The sequence below is a fragment of the Sturnira hondurensis genome, unplaced genomic scaffold (assembly GCF_014824575.4).
Source record: "Sturnira hondurensis isolate 20B ecotype Veracruz unplaced genomic scaffold, ASM1482457v3 Scaffold0014953, whole genome shotgun sequence".
Lineage (NCBI taxonomy): Eukaryota > Metazoa > Chordata > Mammalia > Chiroptera > Phyllostomidae > Sturnira > Sturnira hondurensis.
In genome coordinates this window covers 108,922-134,609 of record NW_028087584.1, presented here as the reverse complement: position 1 = coordinate 134,609, position 25,688 = coordinate 108,922, and the positions used below count along the sequence as shown (strand labels likewise).

General features: G+C 36.9%; 1 protein-coding gene across 1 annotated transcript; it reads left to right on the top strand.

Annotated features, from left to right (window-relative positions):
• Positions 1-384: 384 nt before the first annotated feature.
• On the top strand, positions 385-25,462 carry ANKRD7 (ankyrin repeat domain 7). Its single transcript, XM_037064204.1, has 6 exons — positions 385-614; positions 20,854-20,968; positions 21,134-21,307; positions 22,607-22,713; positions 23,554-23,691; positions 25,330-25,462. The coding sequence occupies exons 1-6, from the start codon at positions 385-387 to the stop codon at positions 25,460-25,462; spliced, it is 897 nt and encodes a 298-aa protein (XP_036920099.1).
• Positions 25,463-25,688: the final 226 nt, after the last annotated feature.

Below are 25,688 nucleotides of genomic sequence, written 5' to 3'. Positions count from 1 at the left end.
ACAGAAGTAGATCCGTCCCAACCACAAGAGGAAGGAGCATTTTAAGAGAGTTGTGAGGTGTCGACCCAAAGGCTCTGGAAGCAACAGAAAGACTGAATATGACAGTTTCAGATCGTAAGCGAGAACCTGGGTTTGGGCACCCCAGAAACCAGGTGGCAACCACAGGGGCTCCAGGATCTAAGCGTTTATGAGGAAAGCAAGGCCGGAGTGTCGCTCCAGGCACGTGACCCAGTAGGTTTCTGGCCACTGGCCTACTTCCTGTCTCTGGCTGCTCGGTCCCTGGGCCTGGGGCCCATGAGCCTGGGGGCTGGCAGAGGGACATTCGGGTTGTTAGGAACCACAGAAACGTCCTAGTCTGACCAGAGGACAGTTTCTTGCATTGCCATGAAGAAACTTTTTACTTTGTGGAGAAGGAATGATGAGCCCTACATTCCCTCCTCACACCTGCTCCGGTGTCAGGGCAGTACAGGTCCACACACCCAGCCGGGCTACAACCTTCGAGATAAGGATTTAAAGAAACTTCATAAAGCGGCTGTAGTTGGGGATTTGGAAAAAGTGAAAGAGTGCCTGCAGCTCAAGAAACATGACGTGAACATTCGAGATAGAGGATACAGGTGACCAGAGTGATGAAGGGTAGCGTGGATGGGAAGGTGGAACCACTGGAGCCACTGGGGACTCTAATTAGAAGCATGACTTATCTGGGTTACCCAACTGATTGTGACTCCTGGCATCCCAAAGCATATAGGTCTGGTAGCCATTGGCAGAGGGGTCACATTCCCAACTTTAATCTTGTAATTTTTTAAAGTGCTTACCTGGATATTTGAAGGCATTTGTGTTCTCTCTGATTCTCTCCACTCCTCCCATTCCCTTAGTCTACCTTGGGTACTCTACCTTTTCCCAATCCTACTATTTTTTCCATTTTTTCTATAGAGCATATTATCCCATCACCCAAGATTTACCATATAGTCAATGTACTGATTGGAGAAGAGTAGTGGTGACTTCCCAGAACAATGGTTATGAAGATTGAGACTTTGAAACAGCAAAACAGTTAACTCTATAATGTGGATCTTCTACAACATTTTTTTTTCAGTTGCTGAGTATCTTCAAAAACCCTATCAACACCACTTAATAGAAAACAAATTAATTTTATATTTTAAGAAATAAAAGTCAATTGCTTGGTATTAATAATAGAAAATATATACTATCTGTACCTACCTTAAAATATTTTATGCAGTTTTTAAGTCATAGGGTATGAAAAAATGTCATTTTTCATTATAATTGGGTAACTGGAAACCTGTGGTTAGAAAGATGACTTGTATCATCCTGCTGAAATAGTTTTACCTCCTCTTTAACAAAAACAGTTATATAATTTACCTTTTATCCTAAATCATTCCATTGAATTACTTTACAAGGTCATGGGTAACATCAATAACTTCATTGAGTAGTCAATTCTCAGGCTTACTTGGCTGGACTTTCAGACAAGTATCTTACTTGTCCTATCCTTTCTTCCTCTCTTCACTTGACTGGTGAAGAGAGATCAACTTTAAATATCTATATTCCAAATCTTTTTATCTCCAGGTATATCTTTCCCCTGAACTCTAGACTTACATACGTAAGTGCTATACTTCTGCTTAGGTATCTAACAGACTGTGATATGTTCCTAAATGTTCAGTAACAAACACTTGGGGGATGGAGGTGGAGAGAAGAAAAGCCCTGATTTCAAGCTACCAGTGTCAACTGGCTTTAATAATTCTTGAAAATGTAGATTCTAAATGATTCTTGAAAATGAAACAGTTGGGTCATGAAAGCCACTGACTCCACCACATTGCTGATCAGGCATCTCAAACATCCCCAAACTATACTCCTGTTTTTCCTCCTCAGATCTGCTCGTCTATTTTTACAAATGCCAAATCCTTTTTTCAGTTGTTTAGGCCAGAAACCCCAGGCTCATTCTTTACTCCTCTCATTATTTCACATTCTCCATCTGCAACAGAAAATCTTGCAGGCTCCACCTTCAAAATATAACTAAATTTCAACAATTTCTAGCCTCTTCAGTTACCCTTCTAATCAAAGCCACCATCATGTCTAACCAGAATTACTGCAGTGGCCTCCTAACTAGTTTTCTTTTAACCTTTTCAGTTTGTTCTCAATACAGTAGCCAGGATGATCGTATATACAATGTATGTTATTGCTCATCTTAAGAACTTCAACTGGCTTTCCATCTCACCCCTGCCTGTTATCTTCTTGATCTTACTTTCCACAACTCCCCCCTTCATTCATCTCCAGCTACCCTGGCCTCCTTAGCATTCCACAGAAATGCATTTAGGCTTTTGGACTTGCTGTACACTTTGCCAGGAGTGCTTTCCTCCCCAGAGATTCACGTGGCTTTCCCTCCCACTTCCTTCAGGTATTTGTTTGTCACCTTGTCAGTGAGGTTCCCTGGCTACTACATCCAGTTGTAGCCTGTCTCTTTGCTGATATTTCCTACCCTTCTTCCCTGCCTAGTTTTTTTAGTAATTAATACTGTTTAGCCTACTTTGTATTTTAAGTTTTATATTTACCTCTTCAGCTAGCATATATGATCCATAGGAACAGACAAAATATTTTGTCTGTTTTGTTTGCATGGTATCCTCATCATCTAGAAACCTGCCTAGCTGTAGTAAGTGGTAAATACTTTTTGATGAATAGGTGCATATATCCATACATAGATAAATAAGATAATTTAAAGATACTATTCAGAAATAAAAGGATATTTTTATTAATAAATAAATGAATTACTGATATGTTCAACAAGGTGGATGAATCTTAAAAGTGTCATGCTAAGTGAAAGAAGGCGGACACAAAAGATTTATATTAAAAACACCATTTATATAAAATTCTTAAAAAGCCAAAAGTTACCTACAGAATGAAAATTACATGTTAGCTAGGATTTCAGATGAAGAGGGGAGAAGGGTATTGATTGTAAATAAGCATGAGAAAACATTTTAGAGTGATGGAAATGTTCTTTATTATGATTATGATGGTGTTTATATGACAGTATTGGTTAAAACTAATAAAATCACACACTTAAATTTTATATATAAATTATATCTCAAGATAAATAACAAATCTCAAGCTGTATTCTGCTTGAATATTTGTGTGTAGGGAAAGACAGATTGAGAATGAGAGAGATAAATCCTGAAAGGTTATACACTAAAATAAAATCACTATTTCTGATGAGAACATGAGATTTGGGCAGAGGGAGTATGTAGAATAAGGATGGTTCCTGGAGATTTTGCTTTGTGTTGCTTATTTCAAGTGTACTATGTCTAATAAGTTTGAAAATCAATAGAAGATATTTAATATTTCTTCCAGCTATAAAATTAAATTATATAGTTTTTAATAAATAATCTCTCAGATCATATAGAGTCTGATAGGTGAAGGCTGAATTTTAAACTAATAGTTTTAGCCTCTAACTCTATCTCTGCTCAGAACTAAATTAGATATAAAGTTCTCAGCCTAGAATTGAAAATAATTTAATGATCTAGTATGAGGTAGATTCTTTGGCTACTTCTTCACCTACTCAGGATCCTAGGCTATCAAGAGTCCTAGGAAGTCAGTTAATAAAAAGAGTATTTTTATGATAAAACCTAATAGAGGATTGCAGCTATGTTCTTGTGGTATACCCAGTATAGAGGGACAACATTTCATTTCAGCTTCTATAGTAATAATCTACACTTAACATCCATTCAAGTCATGGCTTTTGCTTAAGTTGAATTAGAGATTTTTGGAATCTGACAGTTCTTCACCTGTCCAGAGTCTATGCCAACAATTCTTTCACAGATATTTGAGAGAGTGAGAGACTGGGAGAAAATCAAATTTGAATGAAAGAAAGTGATACCAGCCAGACTGAGACTTTAGAAATAAAGTCTTCATAGGAATTTAGATTTCTTGTAAGATAAGTACTATGAGTTAAAAAATAACAATATACCTTTGAAAGATGGCAGCAATGTAGGTGGAACCTGAGCCCACTTGCTTGTGCACTGGGGGGGGGGTGGGCAGGGCAGGGAATATAAAACAGAAAACTGTACTTGAATAAGAATTAAATATAAAAAGATAGAAAGCATAATAAAGAGCTTCCAAGACAAAAGAAGTCTAAAAGAATATGCCTCCACCAAACCAGTTGGGACTCTTATCAACTGAGACTCTTAGTCAATCTTCTGAAAAACAAAGTAAAGAGCCAACAGAATCTTAGCTGATATGAAGTTTGGAAGCCAAAGTGTGTGGAAGATGCTTCAAAACAGGTGGTAAGGAGTTATTTTAGGCCAAGAGGAAGGTACCAGGGAACTCAGCTGCCACACAGACATTGGAGGAGAGCTCCATTGATGATAGCAGCCTAGCAGCTCCCTCTCCTTCCAGAACAAGGAAGTCCCAGACCTGCACCAGGGAGGACCTGGATACATAAAGTCACTGGGGGTGAAAAAAAGGCAACAAGCACACACACAGCTGGCAGCATACCCAGGTTGGGTATGGCAGTCACTGGCTGGGACAGTGACAGAAAATTTTGGAGATCCTGGTGGCACCTGGAGCTGGGAGAGGAGGTGAGCCGCTACTGGCTGTAACCTAGACAGAATCTGCACTTGTCAGAGAGTTAGAGTATATCGAAAGCTGGGGTGTGCAGCAGCAGTAACCAAAGAGACTTTTTTCAAAGGGAAACTGAGGTACACCGGGCAGGGATTTCGTGGGTGCAGCAGTCAGGCAAACAAAGAGGGAAGAGTGTGGGCATGATTTTCTTCCACTCAGTGCCTGATAGACTGATAGAAAGGGTGCAAAGTGAGGTGGCTTATCGACACCAGCCTGGTGGAAACCAGTAGAGTAGCGAGTTTGGGCTGCACAGTGCTCTGAGGCTGTGCGCTGAAAATTGGCCACCTGAGATTATTATAGTTTAGACTGAGCCCCAAACACAGAAAAGGTAAAATAGAGACTAGCTCACCTCTGCCTGCAGGAAACAAGATCTGAAAAACTGGCAGGGAAGGCTTAGCAATCAGCAGGAGGTTTTTTTCTCTTCTTTTCTTCAAGAGTAGTACAGTAAGTCCTGGAGCTGAGAGAAAACAGAGACATCCAGAAATAAGTCAGAAAGCTAAAACCAACAGCTGAGACAATTTTTTTCTCTCTTCATAAGAACTTGCATGTTTTTAAAAATTTTCTTTTTCTTCTCCATGTTTATTTAGTTTTTTGTTTATTTGTTATTATTGTTTGTTTTTATTCTCCCTTTCATATTGCACTTTAATTTTTCTTCTTTTCACTCATATTCCAAATAACTCACTATTCTTGGTCTTTTACTTTTTATTCTTTTTATTCAGATTGTATATTTCTTATCATACTATCATTATTCCAACTCCCACAGCATCCTTCCTTGATCTTAATCCATTTCACCATCTTCCTGAGCTTTATTACTGTTGGTATAAACTATTTTCTCTCATATTACGCTAAGCTTCTGTCCCTTACTCTATTTCTCCTCCATCTAACTTCACATAAGCTCTCTTTTATCTTAAGTCAGCTCACATTCTTTTAACATCTTATGAGACTTTTATTTCTTTTCCACCCTTAATAAACAGTGGCTAGTTGGGTGAAATAACACAGTTATTGCTGTACTTCTCCAAGGGAACTCCCATTTGTTCATGATTTGTTTGTACTTTAAATCTCATAGAATACTCTCCTGCTGTCTTATTCCATCTTCCCCATGGCCCTGATCATTTGAATGAACACTTTTATTTCATTATTTTTTCTCTCTGTTTCTCTCTCTCTCCTTCCCTCACCCCCAACCTAAGCTTTACTCCTTACTCTCACTAGTTTTCTTCCTGCATACTTTCAAAATAATTTTTACTGTAGGCATCTCATATCCATTTTTACTTTTCTACAATATTATTATTCCCATTCCACCTTTATGGAAACCCATTCAGCTATTGTTGCTATCAACCCTGCTGTGGTTTCTCTGCAATTTTGCTCCCATTGGTCCCAGTATCTTTTCAATTTCACTTCAAGCCTCATAGTATACTCTTTCCTCTTCTTACTCCATTGTTCCCATTGCCCTTTCATGTTTTATTTACAAATTTTGTTGTCTCTCTTTATTTACTTTGGTTCTATCCCAATTCTGATCAATTCTCCTCCCTTTTAACAGTTAATAACATTTTCCCCTCTTCTGGTCAACTCATATTCTCTTGGTAATATCTTATCATATCTGCAATCTGTCATCATCTTTATTAATTTTAGTTCAATTGAGTTTGAGATTGCTGATGCGGTAAAGGTATTTTTACTTTTTTCTCATTATTTAATTATTTTTCAAGTACAGTTTTCTGTCTTTTATTCCCATCAAGCCCCCCCTCCGTGCTCCCCACCTCCTTCCCATTTCCACTCCTCTTAGTTGTTGTCCATGTGTCTTTAAACTAGTTCCTCTAAATCCCTCCCATTTTTCCCCTGAAATTCCTTCCCCTCTCCCCTCTGGTCACTGTCCGCCTGTTCAATATTTCAGTGTCTTTGTTTTTATTTTGCTTGCTTGTTGCTTTTGTTGTTTAGCTTCCTGTTAAAGGTGAGATCATATGGTATTTGTCTTTCAACACCTGGCTTATTTCACTCAGCATAATGCTCTCCAGTTCCATCCACACTGTTGCAAAGGATAGGAGCTCCTTCTTTCTTTCTGCTACATAGAATTCCATTGTGTAAATGTACCATAGTTCTTTGATCGATTCATTTACTGGCAGGCATCTAGGTTGCTTCCACCTCTTCACTGTTGTAAATTGTGCTCTTATGAACATTTGGGGTGCATAGGTTCTTTTGGATTGGTGTTTTAGGGTTCTTATGATATAATCCCAGCAGAGGAATTGCTGGGTCAAAAGGCAGGTCCATTTTTAGTTTTCTGAGAAAACTCCATACTGTTTTCCATAATGGTTGTACCAGTCTGCAATCCCACCAACAGTGAAGTAGGGGCCACTTTTCCCCACAACCTCTCCAACATTTGTTGTTGCTTTGTTTATGATAGCCATTCTGACTGGTGTAAAGTGGTATCTCATTGTGGTTTTAATTTGCATATCTCTGATAGCTAGAGATATTGAGCATCTTTTCATGTGTCTCTGGATCCTCTGTATGCCCTTGGAGGAGAAGTATCTGTTCAAGTCCTTTTCCCATTTTTTAATTGGGTTAGTTGTCTTCTTAGAGTGAAGTTGTGTGAGTTCTTTGTATATTTTGGAGATTAAACCTTTGTCTGAGGTATCATTGGCAAATATGTTTTCCCATACACTTGGTTGTCTTTTTATTTTAATGCTGTTTTCTTTAACTGCGCAGAAGCTTTTTATTTTGATGAGATCCCACTTGTTTATACTTTCCTTTATATTTCCTGCTCTAGGGGATGTATCAGTAAGAATGTTGCTGCGTAAGATATCTGAGATTTTCCTGCCAATGTTCTCCTCTAGGAATTTAATTGTGTCACGGCTTATATTTCAGTCTTTTATCCACCGTGAATTGATTTTGGTGTATGGTGTAAGTTGGTGCTCGAGTTTCATTTTTTTTTTCACATAGCTGTCCAGTTCCCCTAGCACCATTTGTTGAAGAGGCTATCTTTACCACATTTTATGTTACTGCCCCCTCTGTCAAATATTAATTGACTGTAGAGAGTTGGGTTTATTTCTAGGCTCTCTATTCTGTTCCATTGGTCTATTTGCCTGTTTTTATGCCAGTACCATGTTATTTTGATTACAGTGGCCTTGTAATTCAGTTCGATATCAGGTATTGTGATCCCTCCTACTTTGTTCATTCTCAAAATTGCAGCTGCTATTCAAGGTTGTTGATGGTTCCATATAAATATTTGAAGTATTTGTTCTATGTCTGTGAAATATACGATTGGTACTTTAATAGGTATTGCATGGAATCTAAATTGCTTTGGGTAGTATGGATATTTTGATGATGTTAATTCTTCCAATCCATGAGCATGGTATATGTTTCCATTTGTTTGTGTCTTCCTTGATTTCTTTATTCAGTGTTGTGTAGTTTTCTGCATACAGGTCTTTTACTTCCTTGGTTAGGTTTATTCCTAGATATTTTATTTTTGTTTTTGCTATATTGAATGGGATTTTTTTCTTGATTTCTGTTTCTGCTGATTCATTGTTGGTATACAAAAATGCCTTTGATTTCTGGATATTGACTTTGTAACCTGCTGTTTTGCCAAATTCATTTATTAGTTCAAGTAGCTTTTTGGTGGAGTCTATACAATTTTGCATGTACACTATCATGTCATCTGCAAACAAGGACAATTTTGTTTCCTCCTTTTCGATTTGGATGCCTTTTATTTCCTTTTCTTCTCTGATCACTGTGGCTAGAACTTCTAATACTGTATTGAATAGAAATGGTGAAAGTGGGCAACCTTGTCTTGTTCCTGATCGTAGTGGAAAAGATTTTAGTTTTGCCCACTGAGTATGATGTTGGCTGTAGGTCGTTCATATATGGCCTTTATTATATTGAGGAATGCTCCCTGTATTCCCACTTTTGCTGAGTGCCTTTATCATAAATGGGTGTTGTACCTTATCAAAAGCTTTTTCTGCATCTATTGATATGATCATGTGGTTTTTGTCTTTGCTTTTGTTTATCTGACGTATTACATTTATTGATTTGCAATTATTGAATCTTTCTTGAATCCCTGGGATGAATCCCACTTGGTCATGGTGTATGATCTTCCTGAGGTATTGTTGGATGCGATTTGCCAATATTTTCTTGAGGATTTTAGCATCTATGTTCATCAGTGATATTGGCCTAAACTTTTCTTTCTTTGTTGTGTCTCTATCTGGTTTTGGAATTAGGATGATGCTGGCTTCATAAAAAGAGTTTGGGAGTTTTTCATCATTTTAGATTATTTGGAATAATCTGTGAAGAATAGGTGTTAGCTCTTCCTTAAAAGCTTTGTAGAATTCTCCTGTGAAACCATCTGGTCCAGGGCTTTTGTGTGATGGGAGATTTTTGATTACTTATTCAATTTCATCTGCTCTTATTGGCCTGTTCAGGTTTTCTGCTTCTTTTTCATTGAGTTTTGGAAGGTTATATTTTTCTAGAAATTTGTCTATTTCACCTAGGCTTTCAAATTTCTTGGCATACAGCTCTTCATAGTAATTCCTTACAGTCCTTTCTATTTCTGTGGTATCAGTTGTAATCTCTCCTCTTTCACTTCTGATTGTGTTGATTTGGGTCCTCTCTCTTCTTTTCTTGATGAGCCTACTTGAAGGCTTGTGTATTTTGTTTATCTTTTCAAAAAACCAACTCTTGTATTCATTGATCCTTAGAATTGTGCTTTTAGTTTCTATGTCATTTAATTCTGCTCTGATCTTGGTTATTTCCTTCCTTCTACTTGCTCTGGGCTGTCTTTGTTGTTGGTCCTCGGGTCCTTGCAGGCATCGGGTTAAGTTGTTTGCTTGAAATGTTTCTATCTTCTTTAGGTAAGCTTGTATTGCTATGAACTTCCCTCTTAGGACTGCCTTCACTGTGTCCCATAAGTTTTGGGTTGTTGTGAGATCATTTTCATTAGTTTCTAAAAGCTTTTTTGATTTCTTCCATAATTTCAATCTTTACCCATTTCTTGTTTAATAGCATACCATTCAGTCTCCATGCTTTTGGGTGTTTTGGGTTTTTTCCTGTGGGGTTGGTTTTCAGTTTCAGTCCCTTGTGGTCAGAGAAAATACTTGGTATGATTTCTATTTTCCTGAATTTGTTGAGACTCGTTTTGTGTCCTATCATGTGTTCTATCTTTGAAAATGTTCCATGTGCACTTGAAAAGAATATGTATTTAGCTTCTTTGGGTTGAAGCGCTCTATATATATCAATTAGGTCCATTTCATCTAGAGTGTCATTTAATGCTGCAATATCTTTGTTGATAATTTGTTTGGAAGATCTGTCCATTTTTTGACATTGGGGTGTTAAAATCCCCTACTATAATTGTGTTGTTGTCAGTACCTTTCTTGAGGTCTTCTAGGATTTTTCTTATATATTTGGGTGCTCCTATGTTGGGTGCATATATATTTACGATGTTAATGCCTTCTTGGTGGATTCTTCCCTTGAGTAATATGAAGTGAGTATCTGGGTCTCTCTTTATGGCTCTGTTTTTGAAGTGTATTTTTTCTGATATGAGAAATGCTACCCCAAGTTTTTTTTTTTTTCTTGCCCATTTGCTTGGAACATTTGTTTCCATCGTTTCACTTTTAGCCTGTGGTGGTCTTTGGACCTTTTGTTGTCCCTTGTAGGCAGCTTATGTGTGGGCCATGCTTTCTTAACCATTCAGCTATTCTATGTCTTTTAATTGGTGCATTTAATCCATTTACGTTTAAGGTTATTATTGAAAGGTACTTATTCATTGCCATTTGTGTACCTGTGTTCCTCTACATCTCTCTCTTTTCCTTCCTTTCCTAAAGCAGTCCTTTAGTAATTCTTGTAGAGCTGGTTTGATGGAGGCATATTCTTTTAGACTTCTTTTGTCTTGGAAGCTTTTAATTTGGCTTTCTATCTTGATTGAGAGCCTTTCTGGATAAAGTAGCCTTGGTTGCAGGCCTCTGTTTCTCATTACTTCAAATATTTCCTGCCATTCTCTTCTTGCTTGGAGTGTTTCCATTGAGAAGTTCATAGCTAACCTTTTTGGGGCTCCCTTGTATATACTTCCTTTTTGTCCCTTGCTGCCTTTAAGATTCTCTCTTCTTGGAATTTTGCCATTTTAATGATGATATGTCTTGAAGTGGCCTCTTTGGGTTTCTCCTGATTGGGACCCTCTGTGATTCCTGGATTTGTGTATTTTTTTTTCTCTTCAAATTAGGGAAGTTTTCCATCATTACTCTTTCAGATAGGTTTTCTATCCTTTGTTATTCTTCTTCTCCTTCTGTTATTCCTATGATTTGGATAGTATTACATTTCATATTGTCTTCCATTTCTCTTAAATTCTCCTCATTCTTTTCGAGCCTCTTTTCCTTTTCTTGGTCTTTCTGGGAGATTCTTTCTACTTTGTCCTCCAACTCACTGATCCGATCTTCTGCCTCATCAATCCTGATTTTCATTCCTTCTACTGTGTTCTTCAGTTCAGAATTTGTAATCATCATTTCCTCTTGGCCTTTGCTGATGGTTTCTATTTCCTTTTTCATGTTGGTATAGTTTGCATAGAGTTCATTGTAGCTCCCCTGTAGTTTCTGGTATCTCATTGTGAGCTCTTTGAATTTCCTGATAACTAGTGCTTTGAATTCAATATCTGATAGTTGACTTGCCTCTATTTCATCTAACATTCTTTCTCAGGCTTCCTCCTATTGTTTCATTTGGGGATTGCTTCTTTGTCTTCCCATTGTTTGTGAGACTCTTCTTTTTAGCCTCAGCTTCTTAAATCGAACTGTTCTGATTCCTTGGGTTTATGGTGTGAACTTCTGTGGTAGAATACCTGTGAAATTCAGTGATGCAGCCAACTTCAGGTATCTTGATGTTCTACGCTTCCACCTACTCCTGCCTCTGTCTGGTCCTTCAGAGTCTGTCACAATCTCTGGTCTCTTAATTTTGTAAATGCTGGGGATCCGTATGTTGATTGTGTTGTTCCTCAGTAGATCTCCTGGATTTTCTCTCATATATATGGGAGCTGGAATCCATTCCATCCTACTCTGTCACCATCTTCCCAGTCTCTCAACCATACTAATCTTAAGTGGCATCTCTAGTAGCTTTCCACAAGTCTATACTCAGATAAAAACAAGACACAGGTCAGCACTCTGGTGGCTTGATGCTGAGATGCTGCTGACCTTCCCTGGGAGGGAGCCTGGGTTTTAACTCCCACTTCCCAGGCTGCCTTCAGCCTTATTAGTGACTTACTGGAAGACAAATGTTGAATGCTACACCACAGAATCCCTGTGAAACCGTTCAGCTGCATCTATGTGGAACCTTTTTTCTTTTCTTTTCTTTCCTTTTTTTTTTTTTTTTTGCTGATATAGGTTTGGTTGTCTGGTAATACTGCTTTTTTAACCAACAACTGTGCAAGAGCATATAAGACAAGGTAAGAGTTGTGAATACCAGTAAACCTGCAAGAGGGGAGAACCTACCAACAATGAAGCCACCAACATGTAAAACCCAAGTACAACAAGAAAGCTCAAACAGAAAAAAAAGCCATCCTAGAGCATCCAGACTAGGAAACCAAAGAGACTGTACCACTCTGTCCCACAGAAGTCCTATCATAGAATTTCACACCATGAAGAGAGCTGGCAAAGCAGAGCATCTGGAAACACAGAAACAAAGTAAAAGAGTCATCGGAAATGGGGAGACAAAGAAAGAACCCATAATTGAAAGGAGTGGAAAACTCCCCAATAAAACAGGCAAATGAGCCCTGGCTGGTGTAGCTCAGTCGATTGAGCACGGCCTGCAAACCACACAATCGTGGTTTGATTCCCAGCCAGGGCACATGCCTGGGTTGCAGGCCAGGTCCCAGCAGGGGACTCACTAGAGGCAACCATACATTGATATTTCTCTGCTTCTCTCTGTCCCTTCCCCTCTAAAGATAAATAAATAAAAAACATTTTTAAAAACCCAGCTAAATGAAATGGAGGCAAGCAAACTACCAGACATATAATGCAAAAGAATGGTTATAAGGATGCTCAAGGAACTCAGTGCCAACTACAAGGAACTGAGTGATGCTACAACAGTAGAAAAGGAAAGAGAAACAGTAAATAAGAACCAAGAATAAATGAAAAACATAATATCTGAAATGGAAAACATACTAGAAGGAATTACTAGCAGGCTGGATGAAGCAGTGAATGGAATTAGTGAGGTGGAAGACAAGGTAGAAAGAAGTACCCAGGTAGAGCAGCAACAGGAAAAAAGACTAAAAAACCATCAGCATAGTTTAAGGGAACTTCAGGACAACATGAAACACAACAACCTTTGAATCGTAGGAATACCAGAAGGAGAAGAAATGGAGCAAGTGATAGAAAATCTGTTTGAAAATATAATGACAGAAAACTTCCCAAAGCTGGAGAGGGGAAAAACAATACAAGTTCAGGAAGCACAGAAGGTCCCAATCAAGATGAAATGAAAGAGGCCCAATCCAAGATACACCAGAATTAAAATGGCAAAAGTCAAAGACAAAGAGAGAATCTTAAAAGCAGGTAGTAACGTACATAGTAGGTACAATAAGGTTAGCAGCTGATTTCTCAATAGAAACACTACACGCCAGAAGGGAATAGCAAGAAGTATTCCAAGTAATGAAAAGCTAAGGCCTTCAACCAAGACTACTATACCCAGCAAGGCTCTCAATTAAAATGAAAGGTGAAATAAGGAGTTTCCTCAACAAAAGAAGGCAAAAAAGATATACCTCCTCCAAAACAGCATTGCAAGATATGCTAAAGGATCTGCATTAAGAAGATGAGGAAAAAGTGAGAGAGAGAGGAACACAGGTCAAAGAGGAAAAGTGAGTAAGTACCTACCAATAACAACCTCCATTATAAATGGATTAAATACTCCAATCAAAAGACATAGGGTAGCTGAGTGGATAAGAAAACAACCCCCACAGACTTCCAGAGGAGATGGAGGTGTAGGTAAGACACACTGTGCTTCCTTGCACAACCAAATGAAGGACAACAACAAATTTAAAAACAAAAACCAACCAGAACTGACAGAAAATCAAACTGTATGAAAGTCTGATGACAAGGAGTTAAGAAGAAACATTCATTCACACTGGTAGGAGGGGCAGAGACAGGCAACCAGGTGGAGAGGACTCATAGCAAGGCAGTGGCTCGAGGACTGGGGTAGGCAAGGCTGTGGCTGGCAGACTTGGTGAGGCGGCAGCTGGTGGAATGGGTGGTCCCATATTTGAGTGCAGATAAACCAGGAGAAACAACTGGGGATCGAGACAGACTGTGTAACCCAGAGTTCCAGTATGGGGATATAAAGCCTCAAAACCTCTGACTCAAAACACGTGTGGTGGTGTGGTGGTTGGGGCAGCAGCGGGAGAAACTCCTAGCCTCATAGGAGAGTTCATTGGAGAGACCAACAGGGTCCTAGAATGTACACAAAACCACCCACCTGGGAATCAGCACCAAAAGGGCCCAATTTGTTTGAGGGTAATGGGGAAAGTGATGGAAAGCTGGCAGAGAGCAGAATAAGTGGCATTGTTCCCTCTTGGACCCCTCCCCCACATACAGCATCATGACACAGCAACATGGGTTGCTCTGCCCTGATGAACACCTAAGGCTTCACTACTTACAAGGTAACAGGTATGCTGAGATGACAAAAAAAATGGCCCAAATGAAAGAATAGATCAAATCTCCAGAAAAAATACAATTAAGTAATGAAGAGATAACCAACTTATCAGATGCACAGTTCAAAATACTGGTAATCAGGATGCTCACAGAAATGGGTGAGTATGGTCACAAATTAGAGGAAAAAATGAAGGCTATGCCTAGTGAAGTGAAGGAAAATGTACAGGGAACTAGCAGTGAAGGAAAGGAAACCAAGACTCAAACTAATGGTTTGGAGCAGAAGACAGAAACATTAAACCAGAACAGAATGAAGAAACAAGAATTCAAAAAAATGAGAAGATGTCCAGGACATCTTTAAACATGCCAACATCCAAATCATAGGGGTACCAGAAGGAGAAGAGGAAGAGCAAGAAATGGAAAACTTATTTGAAAACATAATGAAGGAGAACTTCCTTAATCTGACAAAGGAAATAGATTTCCAGGAAGTCCAGGAAGCCCAGAGAGTCCCAAAGAAGTTGGATACAAGGAGGAACACACCAAGGCATATCATAATAACATTACCCAAGATTAAAGATAAGGAAAGAATCTTAAAAACAGCAAGAGAAAAGGTGAGAGTTATCTACAAAAGAGTGCCCATAAGACTGTCAGCTGATTTCTCAAAAGAAACCTTGCAAGCAAGAAGGGGCTGTAAAGACATATTCAGAGTCATGAAAGGCAAGGACCTAAATCCAAGATTACTCTATCCAGCACAGCTGTCATTTAGAATGGAAGGGCAGATAAAGTGTTTCCCAGATAATGTAAAGTTAAAGGAGTTCATCATCACCAAGCCCTTATTATATGAAATATTAAAGGGACTTATTTAAGAAAAAGATCACAAATATGAACAGTAAAATGACAACAAACTCACATTTATTGACAACCAAACCTAAAACAAAAACAAAAACAAACTAAGCAAGCAACTAGAACAAGAACAGAATCACAGAAATGGAGATCACATGGAGGGCTATCATTAAGGGAGTGAGTGTAGGGAGAGGGGGAAAAGGTACAGAGAATAAGTAACATAAATGGTAGGTAGAAGATGGGGGAGGTTAAGAATAGTATAGGAAATGTAGAAGTCAAAAAACATATATATGACCCACGGGTATGAACTAAAGCAGGGGGAATATGGGTGGGAGTGGGTGTACAGGGTGGAGGGAAATAAAGGGGGAAAATGAAGCAATTGTAATACTATAATCAATAAAATATATTTAAAAATAAAGATAAAGGGAAAAAAAAGAAAACAACCCACACATATGCTGCCTATAAGAGACCCACCTCAGAACAAAAGACTTACACTGATTGAGAGTGAGGGATTGGAAAAATTATTCCAAGAAAAAGGACAGGAAAGAAAGCTGGGGTAGCAATGCTTATATATAACAAAATAGACTTCAAAACAAAAGACCTAAAAAGAGACACAGAAGGACACTTCAGAATGCTCAAGGGAAGAATCCACCAAGAAGACATAAACATTGTAAACATATATTCACCCAACATAGGGGTGCCTAAATGTTTAAGGAAAATCTTGGATGACTTCAAGAAAGATATAGAGAGCAACACAGTTATATTAGGGTATTTTAACACCCCACTGTCAACAATTGATAGGTTTTCCAAACAAACTATTAACAAGGATATTGCAGCATTTTAAAAAAATGTTATAAAAAAAGGCTATATATATATATATATATATATATATATATATATATAGCCTTTCATCCCAAAGAAACAAAATACATATTCTTTTCAAAATAGAACACATGGTAGGACACAAAGTAAGCTCCACATATCAAGAAAATTGAAATTATATCAAGCATTTTCTCAAACCACAAGGGCCTGAAACTAGAAACCAACTTCAAGAAAAAACCTCAAAAACATTGAAATTCATGGAGACTGAATAGCATGCTACTAAATGATAAATAGGCTAATAATGATATCAAGGAATAAATCCAAAAGTTTCTGGAAATGAATGAAAATGAACTCATAATAGTCCAATACCTATGAGACACAGTGAGGGAAGTCCTGAGACTGAGAGAAAAGTTTACAGCAATACAGGTCTACCTAAAAAGATAGAAATATTTCAAATGAACAACCTAATCCCACATCTACAATAACTGGAAGAACAATGATAAACAAAGCCCAGAGTGAATACAGGAAAGGAAATAAGATCAGAGCAGAATTAAATGACATGGAGAATAAAAGAACAAATTAAAGGACTGATAAATCTGGGATCTGGTTCTTTAAAAGATAAAATTGACAAGACTTTATCCAGACTTATCAAGAAGAAATGAGAGAGGACCCAAATAAATAAAATCAGAAATGAAAGTGGAAAGATTTTAACTAATACCACAGAAATACAAAGGATTGTAAGAAATCACTACAAATAAATGCCAAGAAATTTGAAAATATAGGTGAAATGGACAAATTTCTTTGGAGAAATTTATATGTAAGATTATATGTAAGAAACATATAATCTTCCAAAACTGAATAAAGAAGAAGCAAAATTCTGAAGAGACTAATAATAGCTAGTGAAATTGAAATAGTAACTATAAACTCCCAGCACACAAAAACCATGGACTGGATGGTTTCACAAGAGAATTTTATTTTTATTTTTATTTTTATTTTTATTTTTATTTTTAATTTTATTTATTTTTAGAGGGGAAGGGAAGGAGAAAGGGAGAGAAGTATCAGTGTATGGTTGCCTCTGCTGGAAACACACAATGAACCGTGTGTCCCCTGCCAGGAACTGGCCTACAACCCAGGTATGTGCCCTGACTGGGAATCGAACTGTGATCCTCTGGTTCACAGGCCCGCGCTCAATCCACTGAGCTACACCAGCCAGGGCTAAGAGAATTTTAAAACACATTTGAGGAACAGATAACACCCACCCTTAAACTATCCCCAATTCTAAGAACAGGGAAGACTCCAAAACTTTTTTCATGAGGCCAGCATCATCCTGATCCCAAAACCAGGTAAAGACACAACAAGAAAAGAAAACTACAGGCCAATTTTGCTGATGAAGGTAGATGCTAAAACCCTCAACACAATATTGACAAATTGCATCCAGCAATACATTAAAAAGTCATACACCATGATCAAGTGAAATTCATCCTAAGGATGCAAGGATGGTACAATAGTTGCAAATCAATAAATGTAATACATTACATAACCAAGAAGAAAGAAAAAATTATATGATCTAATCAATAGATGGAGAAAAAGCATTTGATAAGGTACAATACCGATTTAAGATAAAAACACTGAGCAAAGTGGTAATAGAGGGAGCATTCCTCAACATAATAAAGGCCATATATGAGAAACCTACAGCCAACATAATGCTCAACCGGCAAAAACTAAAACTTTCTCTCTATGATCAGGAGCAAGATAAAGGCGTATGCTTTCACTACTCCTATTCGACATATTTTTGGAAGATCTAGCCTCAGTGATCAGACAAGAAAAGGAAATAAAGGTATCAAAATTGAAAAGGAGGAAATAAAACTGTCATTATTTGCAGATGATATTATAGTGTACAGAGAAAACCCTATAGACTCCACCAAAAAAAAAAAAAAAACCTGCCTAATAAGTGAATTTGCCCTAACAGCAGGATGCAGAGTCAATATTCAGAAATTGAAGACCATTTTGTAAACTAACAATGAAATGTCACAAATAAATCAGGAAAAAAATCTCACTTGATAGGCCAACAAGATAAATAAATACTTATAAATAAACCAAATCAAGTAGGTAAAATATTTGTACTCAGAAAACTACACAACACTGAAGAAAAAAATTAAGAAAGACGTGAATAGATGGAAGCATATACCATGTTCCTGGATCGGTAGAATTAAAATCATCAAAATGTCTATACTATCCAAAGCAATTTATAGATTCAATGCAATCCTTATTAAAATACCAGTGACATACTTCACAGATATACAGCAAATATTTCAAAAATGTATATAGAACTATAAACAACACCAAATAGCCACAGCAACTTCGAGAAAGAAGAACAAAGTAGGAGGGATCACAATACCTGACATCAAACTATATTATGAGACCACTGTAATCAGAGCAGTCTGGTACTGCCATAAAAACAGACACATGGATCAATGAAAAAGAAGAGAACCCAGAAATAAATGCAAGTCTCTATGGTCAATTAATATTTGACAAAGGGGGAAGGAGTGTAAAATGGAGTATCAATAGCCTCTTCATTGAATAGTGTTGGAAGATCTGAACAGCTACATGCAAAAAAAAAAAAGGAAACTTGATCATCACCTTACACCATACATAAAAATAAACTCAAGGTGGATAAAACACTCAAATATAAGTTGTGACACCATAAAAGTTCTAGAGGAGAGCATAAACAGGAAAGTCTCAGATATCCCAAGCAGCAATATTTTCACCAATGTGTCCTCTAGATCAAAGGACATAAAGGAAAGAATAAACAAATAGGATCTCATCAAAATAAAAAGCTTCTGTGCAGCTAAAGAAAACATCAGAGAAATAAAAAGGGAAGCAGCAGTATGGGAAAATATATTTGCCAATAATATCTCAGACAAGGGTTTGATCTCCAAAATATATAAAGAACACACACTACTCCACACCAGGAAGACAAATAATCCAATTAAAAAATGGGCAAAGACCTTCAATAGACACTCCTTCAAGAAGGTCATACAGAGGGCCCAGAGATATATGAAAGGATGCTTAGCATCACTAACCATCAGAGAGATGCAAATTAAAACCACAATAAGATACGACTTCACACTGGTAAGAATTGCCATTATAAACAAATTAATAGACAACAAGTGCTGGTGAGGTTGTGGTGAAAAGGGAACCCTGGTGAACTGTTGGTGGGAATGCAGACTGGTGCAACCACTGTGGAAAACAGTACAGTATTTTCTGAAAACCTGAAAATAGAACTGCCTTTTAACCTGGCATTTCCACTGCTGGGAGTATACACTAAGAATCCTGAAACACCAATTCAAAAGAACCCATGCATTCCAATGTTCATAGCAGCACAATAGCCAAGTGCTAGAAACAGCCTAAGTGCCCATCAGTAAATGAGTGGATCAAGAAGTTGTTGTACATTTACACAATGGAATACTATGCAGCAGAAAGAAATAAGGAACTCCTACCCTTCACAATAGCATGGATGGGACTGGAGAGCATTATGCTAAGTGAAATAAGCCAGGCAGTGAATGATGAATACTGTATGATCCCACCTATAAGTGGAACCTAATCAATAAAACAAGCAAACAAGCAAAGTAGAGCCAGAGATGTAGAAATAAAGAACAAACTGACAGTAACTGTAGGGGGGAAAGAAAGGGAAGGGTTAAGTCAAAGAACATATATATAGGACCCATGGTCAAAAACAAGTGGGGAGTGGAGCATTGAGTGTGAGAGGTGTGGGTATGTAGGGTAGGGGGACAGTAATGGTGGGAAAATTGGGACAACTGTAATTGAACAACAATAAAAATAATGTAACATATAAGTGATATATGATGGCCTACATATTAAACTGGTTCTGAATCTTAAAAAATAACATAAACTGTCAGACTGGAAGTATAATGCATTGATAAAAAAAAGTTAAGAGTGTTTGAGAATTGGAATAATATTCTTGGTTATAAGGCATTTCTCTAAGATATTTTAAGTATACATTTTGCATTCAACCATTTTTAAAAAATAGAAGGGCTGTTCTAGGCATTTGGTGAAAAACCATTTATATTGTCTTTGAAGCATTTATATGTGTAAACATTGGTAAATGACCATAACAAAGATATGTTGTTAGTTCTAGAATTTAAGAACAGTTAAATCTAAAACTTAAAATGAAATGTAGGTAAATGTTAAATCTGTGTGATACTTTAGACTTTGTAATGTTCCGTGTCTCCTCAAGATACATTAGTTTTGCTTTCACCTTTTGTGACAGACCATAGGCCTATATTGCTAAATACTTCCTTAGAAAGCTAAAGCTTCAGGAAACATTTTATTTTATTGAATTTGAGGCTGATTTTGAGTATCCCTGGGGGAATAAAGATGGGCCCTGAGATTTTCAGAAAAGGTTTAATTGTCATAGTGTGGTTTCGACTTCAATTAGAGTAGTGAAATCATCAGGCACGAGGCAACCACTTTGGGAAGACCTACTGTGTACTGCCCAAATGACATTCACTTTCTATTGCAGCAGGGTTTTATTTCTTGTGGTTTTTTTTTTTATTAATGAAAAAAGAGAACTGGAGTTGGATGGAGAGGTGGATTCAAAGTTTGAGTAAAACCCACCTAAGTTCCTTGAAACTAAATTCTTGGTATATGTATAGTAGAGGATGAAGGAGACAATTCGAATATTTGCTAGGTTTACTAAGCTACTGCAAGGAGTTATTTTAGGCAGATTTAAAGCCTTTTGGTCCTGTGCGTTTAGGTTGAGGGCTCGACAAACTTTCTATTACACAAGCAATAATTCAGTAAAAGGCAATTATAGTTAATATAAATTTTATTTAAACAGAAATTAGTACATGAAGTAAATATCTTTATATGTGAACTGTCATATTCTTAAATATCAAACTAAGACTTGTTTCTAACTTTGTATTTTGTTATATTAATCTAGAACACCTTTGCACTTGGCCTGTGCTTATGGTTACTCAAATGTTGTATCTCTCTTAATTGAGAAACAATGCAAAATAGATGTCTGGGATAATGAAAACAGATCTCCATTGACTAAGGTTTGTTAACTTTTTCTTTTCAATTGGGACATGTTTGAGTTTTTTTTCCTAGTTAGCTTTTGTTGAATTTCACATTTTAAAACAAAATATTAATCATTCATTTAATACATCATATCCTGAGTAGTAAATTGGTTACTCATCTCTTGTTGTTGTATTTACTGACAGGCAGTACAGTGTAAAAAAGAGAATTGTGCAACTATTCTTCTAGACCAAGGTGCAGACCCAAATCTGGTGGATTTACATGGTAATACTGCTCTTCATTATGCTGTCTGTGGTCAAAGTGTCTCATTAGTCAAAAAATTGCTTGAACACAAAGCTAATCTTGAAGCACAAAATAAGGTACTCTTATTAAAAACAACACATTATATTTTAGAAGGCTTATAATATAGAAGGCAACTGAAGAAGGTATTCATTGCAGATAATTTGTATCTGTTGAAACATATATAAAGTATGAATTTTCCAAAATGAAATTGGGGAGACAAATGAGATTATAAAATATCGATACAGTTTTTATTATTTTATTTATTTATTACTTTTGGGGGGTTCCCTTTTAAAAAGTCCTTCTCCATTTAATTTCAGATTATAATCCTAACCTCCAAAGCAATATCATATTTAACAGTGATAACTGTTTAAATGCCTATATCAAATGAGACCTATTTGATTTTCCTATAAGTAAATATTTGTTAAAACCATAAAACCATTTTTCTATTTATATACCTATAAGTAATCCTAAAAAGAGGGTTGAATTAGAAAATAAAAAAATATGGTACATATACACAATGGAATTCCATGCAGCAGAAAGAAAGAAGGAGCTCCTACTTTTTGCAACAGCATGGATGGAACTGGAAAGCATTATGTTGACTGAAATAAGCCAGGTGTTGAAGGACAAATACCATATGATCTCACCTTTAACAGGAAGCTAAACAACAAAACAAACAAGCAAGCAAAATATAACCAAAGACACTGAAATAGAGAACAGGCTGACAGTGACCAGAAGGGAGGGAATTTCAGGGGAAATAGGGGAGGGATTTAGAGGAACATATATAAAGGATACATGGACAACAATTGAGGAGGGTGGAAATGGGAGGGAGGGGGGAGCACGGGAGGTGGGATGGGAGTAATAGACAGAATACTGTACTTAAAAAATAATTAAATAAATTTAAAAAAAGAAAATCAGTTACAATACTAAAAGTAATCCAAATCTCTTATTGAGATGTTATGGAAAGCTGAGGAGTATTTCTTAAGCTTTGTAGCACCTTAGCCCTGATGCTTAGTCTACATAACAGACAAAAATAAGTGCCATCCATGGAGGTTTAAATGAAACCCTATGAAAATCCAATTGTAACACCATTATAAAATGTGAATGTATGATTTAAGTGCTTGCCACTTAAATAGTCTAGGCCAATCTTATCCACAAGTTGAATTAAAACTATAGTTGAAACTTTATTTTTTGACTGGCCCAACTTTATTTTCTTGGTCTTTGAAATCATATTTTGTTATGTATCAAAACCTTTTAAAATTAAAGAGTATATTAGAAGTTTATTATAAGCACTTATTTTTAAATTGAACTTAGATCTTAAAGACATGTTAATGTCAGTACAGTATTTTTAATAATCATTTTGAAATATATTTTTTCAGGATGGGTGCACTCCACTTTTACTTGCCATTACTGAACATAATGTGGAAATGGTAGAATTTCTTCTGAAGAGAGGAGCTGATGCAAATGCCTCAGATAAGAATCAAAGGTATAATTAAGGCTGAATAAGAGCATATAACTATAGCAACCTAATGGGATGTTCATATATATATATATATATATATATATATATATATATATATAATGTATATTATTGTTGCTGTTGTTTTGTAAAAAAGATCTAGCCATATGATTTTGGGCAAATTACCTAGATTCCCGAGATCTATTTTTCTGTGAAATCAAACATTTGGACCAGAATTAGCAGGTTATTATTATATATTTATAACATTAGAATCTTACACAGAAACTCAACCCCTAAGTCCTAGATACTGTAGCTCAATGTGGGTAGGGGACCCAGAACCAGAGAAGCATTTTCCTCCATTTTGAGAAATCTTGAAAACCCTAGGGTTTCAGGAATCAGGGATTAAAAATCACTAAGCTAGCTGCTTTTTTAGGGACCCTTTATCTTTATTTTTTTTAATGTTTTAATATGTTATTTATTTTATTTTTAGGGGAAGGGAAGGAGAAAGAGTGGGAAAGAAACATCAGTGTGCGGTTGCTTCTCATGTGTCCCCTACTGGGGACCTGGCCTGCAAGCCAGGCATGTGCCCTGACTGAGAATCAAACCAGTGACCTTTTGCTTCACAGGCCTGTGCTCAATCCACTGAGCTACACCAGCCAGGGTAGGACCTTTTATCTTTAGAATCCGTATATGATCTGGACTGACACAACTTTTTGAGCAGATATGCCCCATTTTTTACTTTCTTCCCCTGATTCTTTTCCTGATAGAGATTCTACACTTGAACTGTAAATTTAGAAGATTAACTTTTTTAAAAAGGGCAAGGCATGCTTAAGATCCATAAATACACATTTATATCTCTTGCTCCAGAACAGCCCTTATGATTGCTCTAAGTGATGAACCAACAAGTTTAGTCAGTCTTCTTCTTCAGCAAGAAGTGGACCTATCTTGCCAAGATATTTATGGATTCACAGCTGAGGAATATGCTTCTTTTAATGGTTTTACTATGTAAGTGATACTGCATATCTTTTAACAATTGCATGGAATTTGATCACAAGAAAGAAATATGAGCCCCCAATACAAAGCTGGAATAGGCTCTGCAGTAGAGATGACCACATTATGAACTGTGGTCCCATGGATCCAAGGGTCCTTGCTTTCACCTGCTTATAGAATCCAATCAATGTAAGAACTACAGGTAGACTGAGTCTACAGATTAATTGCCAGTGGCATGGGAATTTGCAGTATGCGAGGAGAGGGGATTCCAATAACTAGTAACGTAGCCATGAATAAAAATCTGGGTAGTAGGGTTGGGCAAAAGATGATTAATTCACATAAGCTCCTTTCAATGTGTTTACACATTAGTGATGTAATAAGTATATGCTCATGAACCCCAAATATAAAACTTTTATGCATAATCATATATTTATGATTTTAATGGTAAATGAAAAATTGAAATGCAGTGTTCAGAAATACTTTCTGTTTTTGATCCTCCTTTGCAATGGGAACTAAGAGCTCTGTAATTGTGACTTTTGTTGCTTGAGTAGCTGTTACCTATCTTCCATATTTAGCACATGATAGGTGCTTATTAGTATCATTTATTAGCTGTTTTTCTTGTCACATAGGTTCTATGTTTTCTTAACAGTGCAGGCATAGATAATATTTCTCAAACAGTTTTTTAAAAAATAAGCATAACTGTGTCAAATCAGGGAATTATATTCAGACATTTTTTTAGTTAGCTTTAATCCATACATCACCTCATTCCCTTAATTTTGAAAATTTTCTTTAATTCCTGTAATTTTGAAACCACATACCTAATAATAAGTCACCAGAATGGGCTTTTTTGAGGCATGGAGAGAAGTTTTATTCTTAACTGGGTATGTCTTAGTCCCTAAATTAATTATCTTCACTTGTCAATTTACTCTTAAGACTACATGTTATGAGCTGAATTATGTACCACCCCCTCCCCAGATTCATATGTTAAAGTCCTAATTCCTAGTACCTCAGAATTCAGATGGCTATATTTCAGGAAAGGGCTTTTAAACAGGTACTAATTTGAAATGACTCTGCGTTAGGTTGGGCCCTAATCCAGTCTGACTGGTGTCCTTATAAGAAGGAGATATTAGGACATACAGAGAGATACCAGAGGTGTTCATGCACATGGGGACAACTTATGTGAAGAGGCAACAGGAGGATAGTCATCTACTAGCAAAGGACAGAAGCCTGGAATAGATGTTCCCTTATAGTTCACAAAGGAAATCCACTCTTCTGGCACCCTGATCTTGGACTTCTAGCCTCCAGAATTGTGAGAAAATAAATTTCTGTTATTTAAGTTACCTAGTCTAGTATTTTGTTATGGCAGTCCTAGCAAATTAATACACCAAATATAACCTAAAGCCACTTTTTCTACCTTGCTAGTGGCTTATTTATGACAGCAGGAAGAAACTAAGGGCCAGGGAATGAGAGTACATGAAATAAAAACACTGTCTATTGATGGAGCTGGCTTGAGGGAAGCTTGAGGTCAGCAGCAAATGTGTGACATACTTGAGAGGGCATTAGCTAATGTCTATGTTTTGATTTGATAATTACATATTCAATTGACTATTTCTGAATGCTAATATTCATACATATTTCTCTCTTTATGGATAGATATCATCATTTAATTGCTAGTTATGGAAAGGAAAAGAAAGTTAAGAAGGTATATACTGAAGATAAAATCTTGGACACTACATTTGATAAAGAAGAACTGAAGGAAGGAAAGAAAATAAAGCAGAATAAGTAGTTTTCCTTGCTGGTTTTTATTTGTCTTTTAGGAAGTGTGGTGGACTCCGGCCAGCAGAGTCCACCTGTTGCTGCTGACAACGAGAATGAATACACAGACGACAACAATCCTGTGGAGAAAAAGGGGATGGCACAGCTATTTTCTTGAGGGGAGAGGGTGTCGACCCTTGCCTAGACAAGCTTTTATTGTTTTCCTCAGGCCTTACATCAGAGAAAGATTTATTACC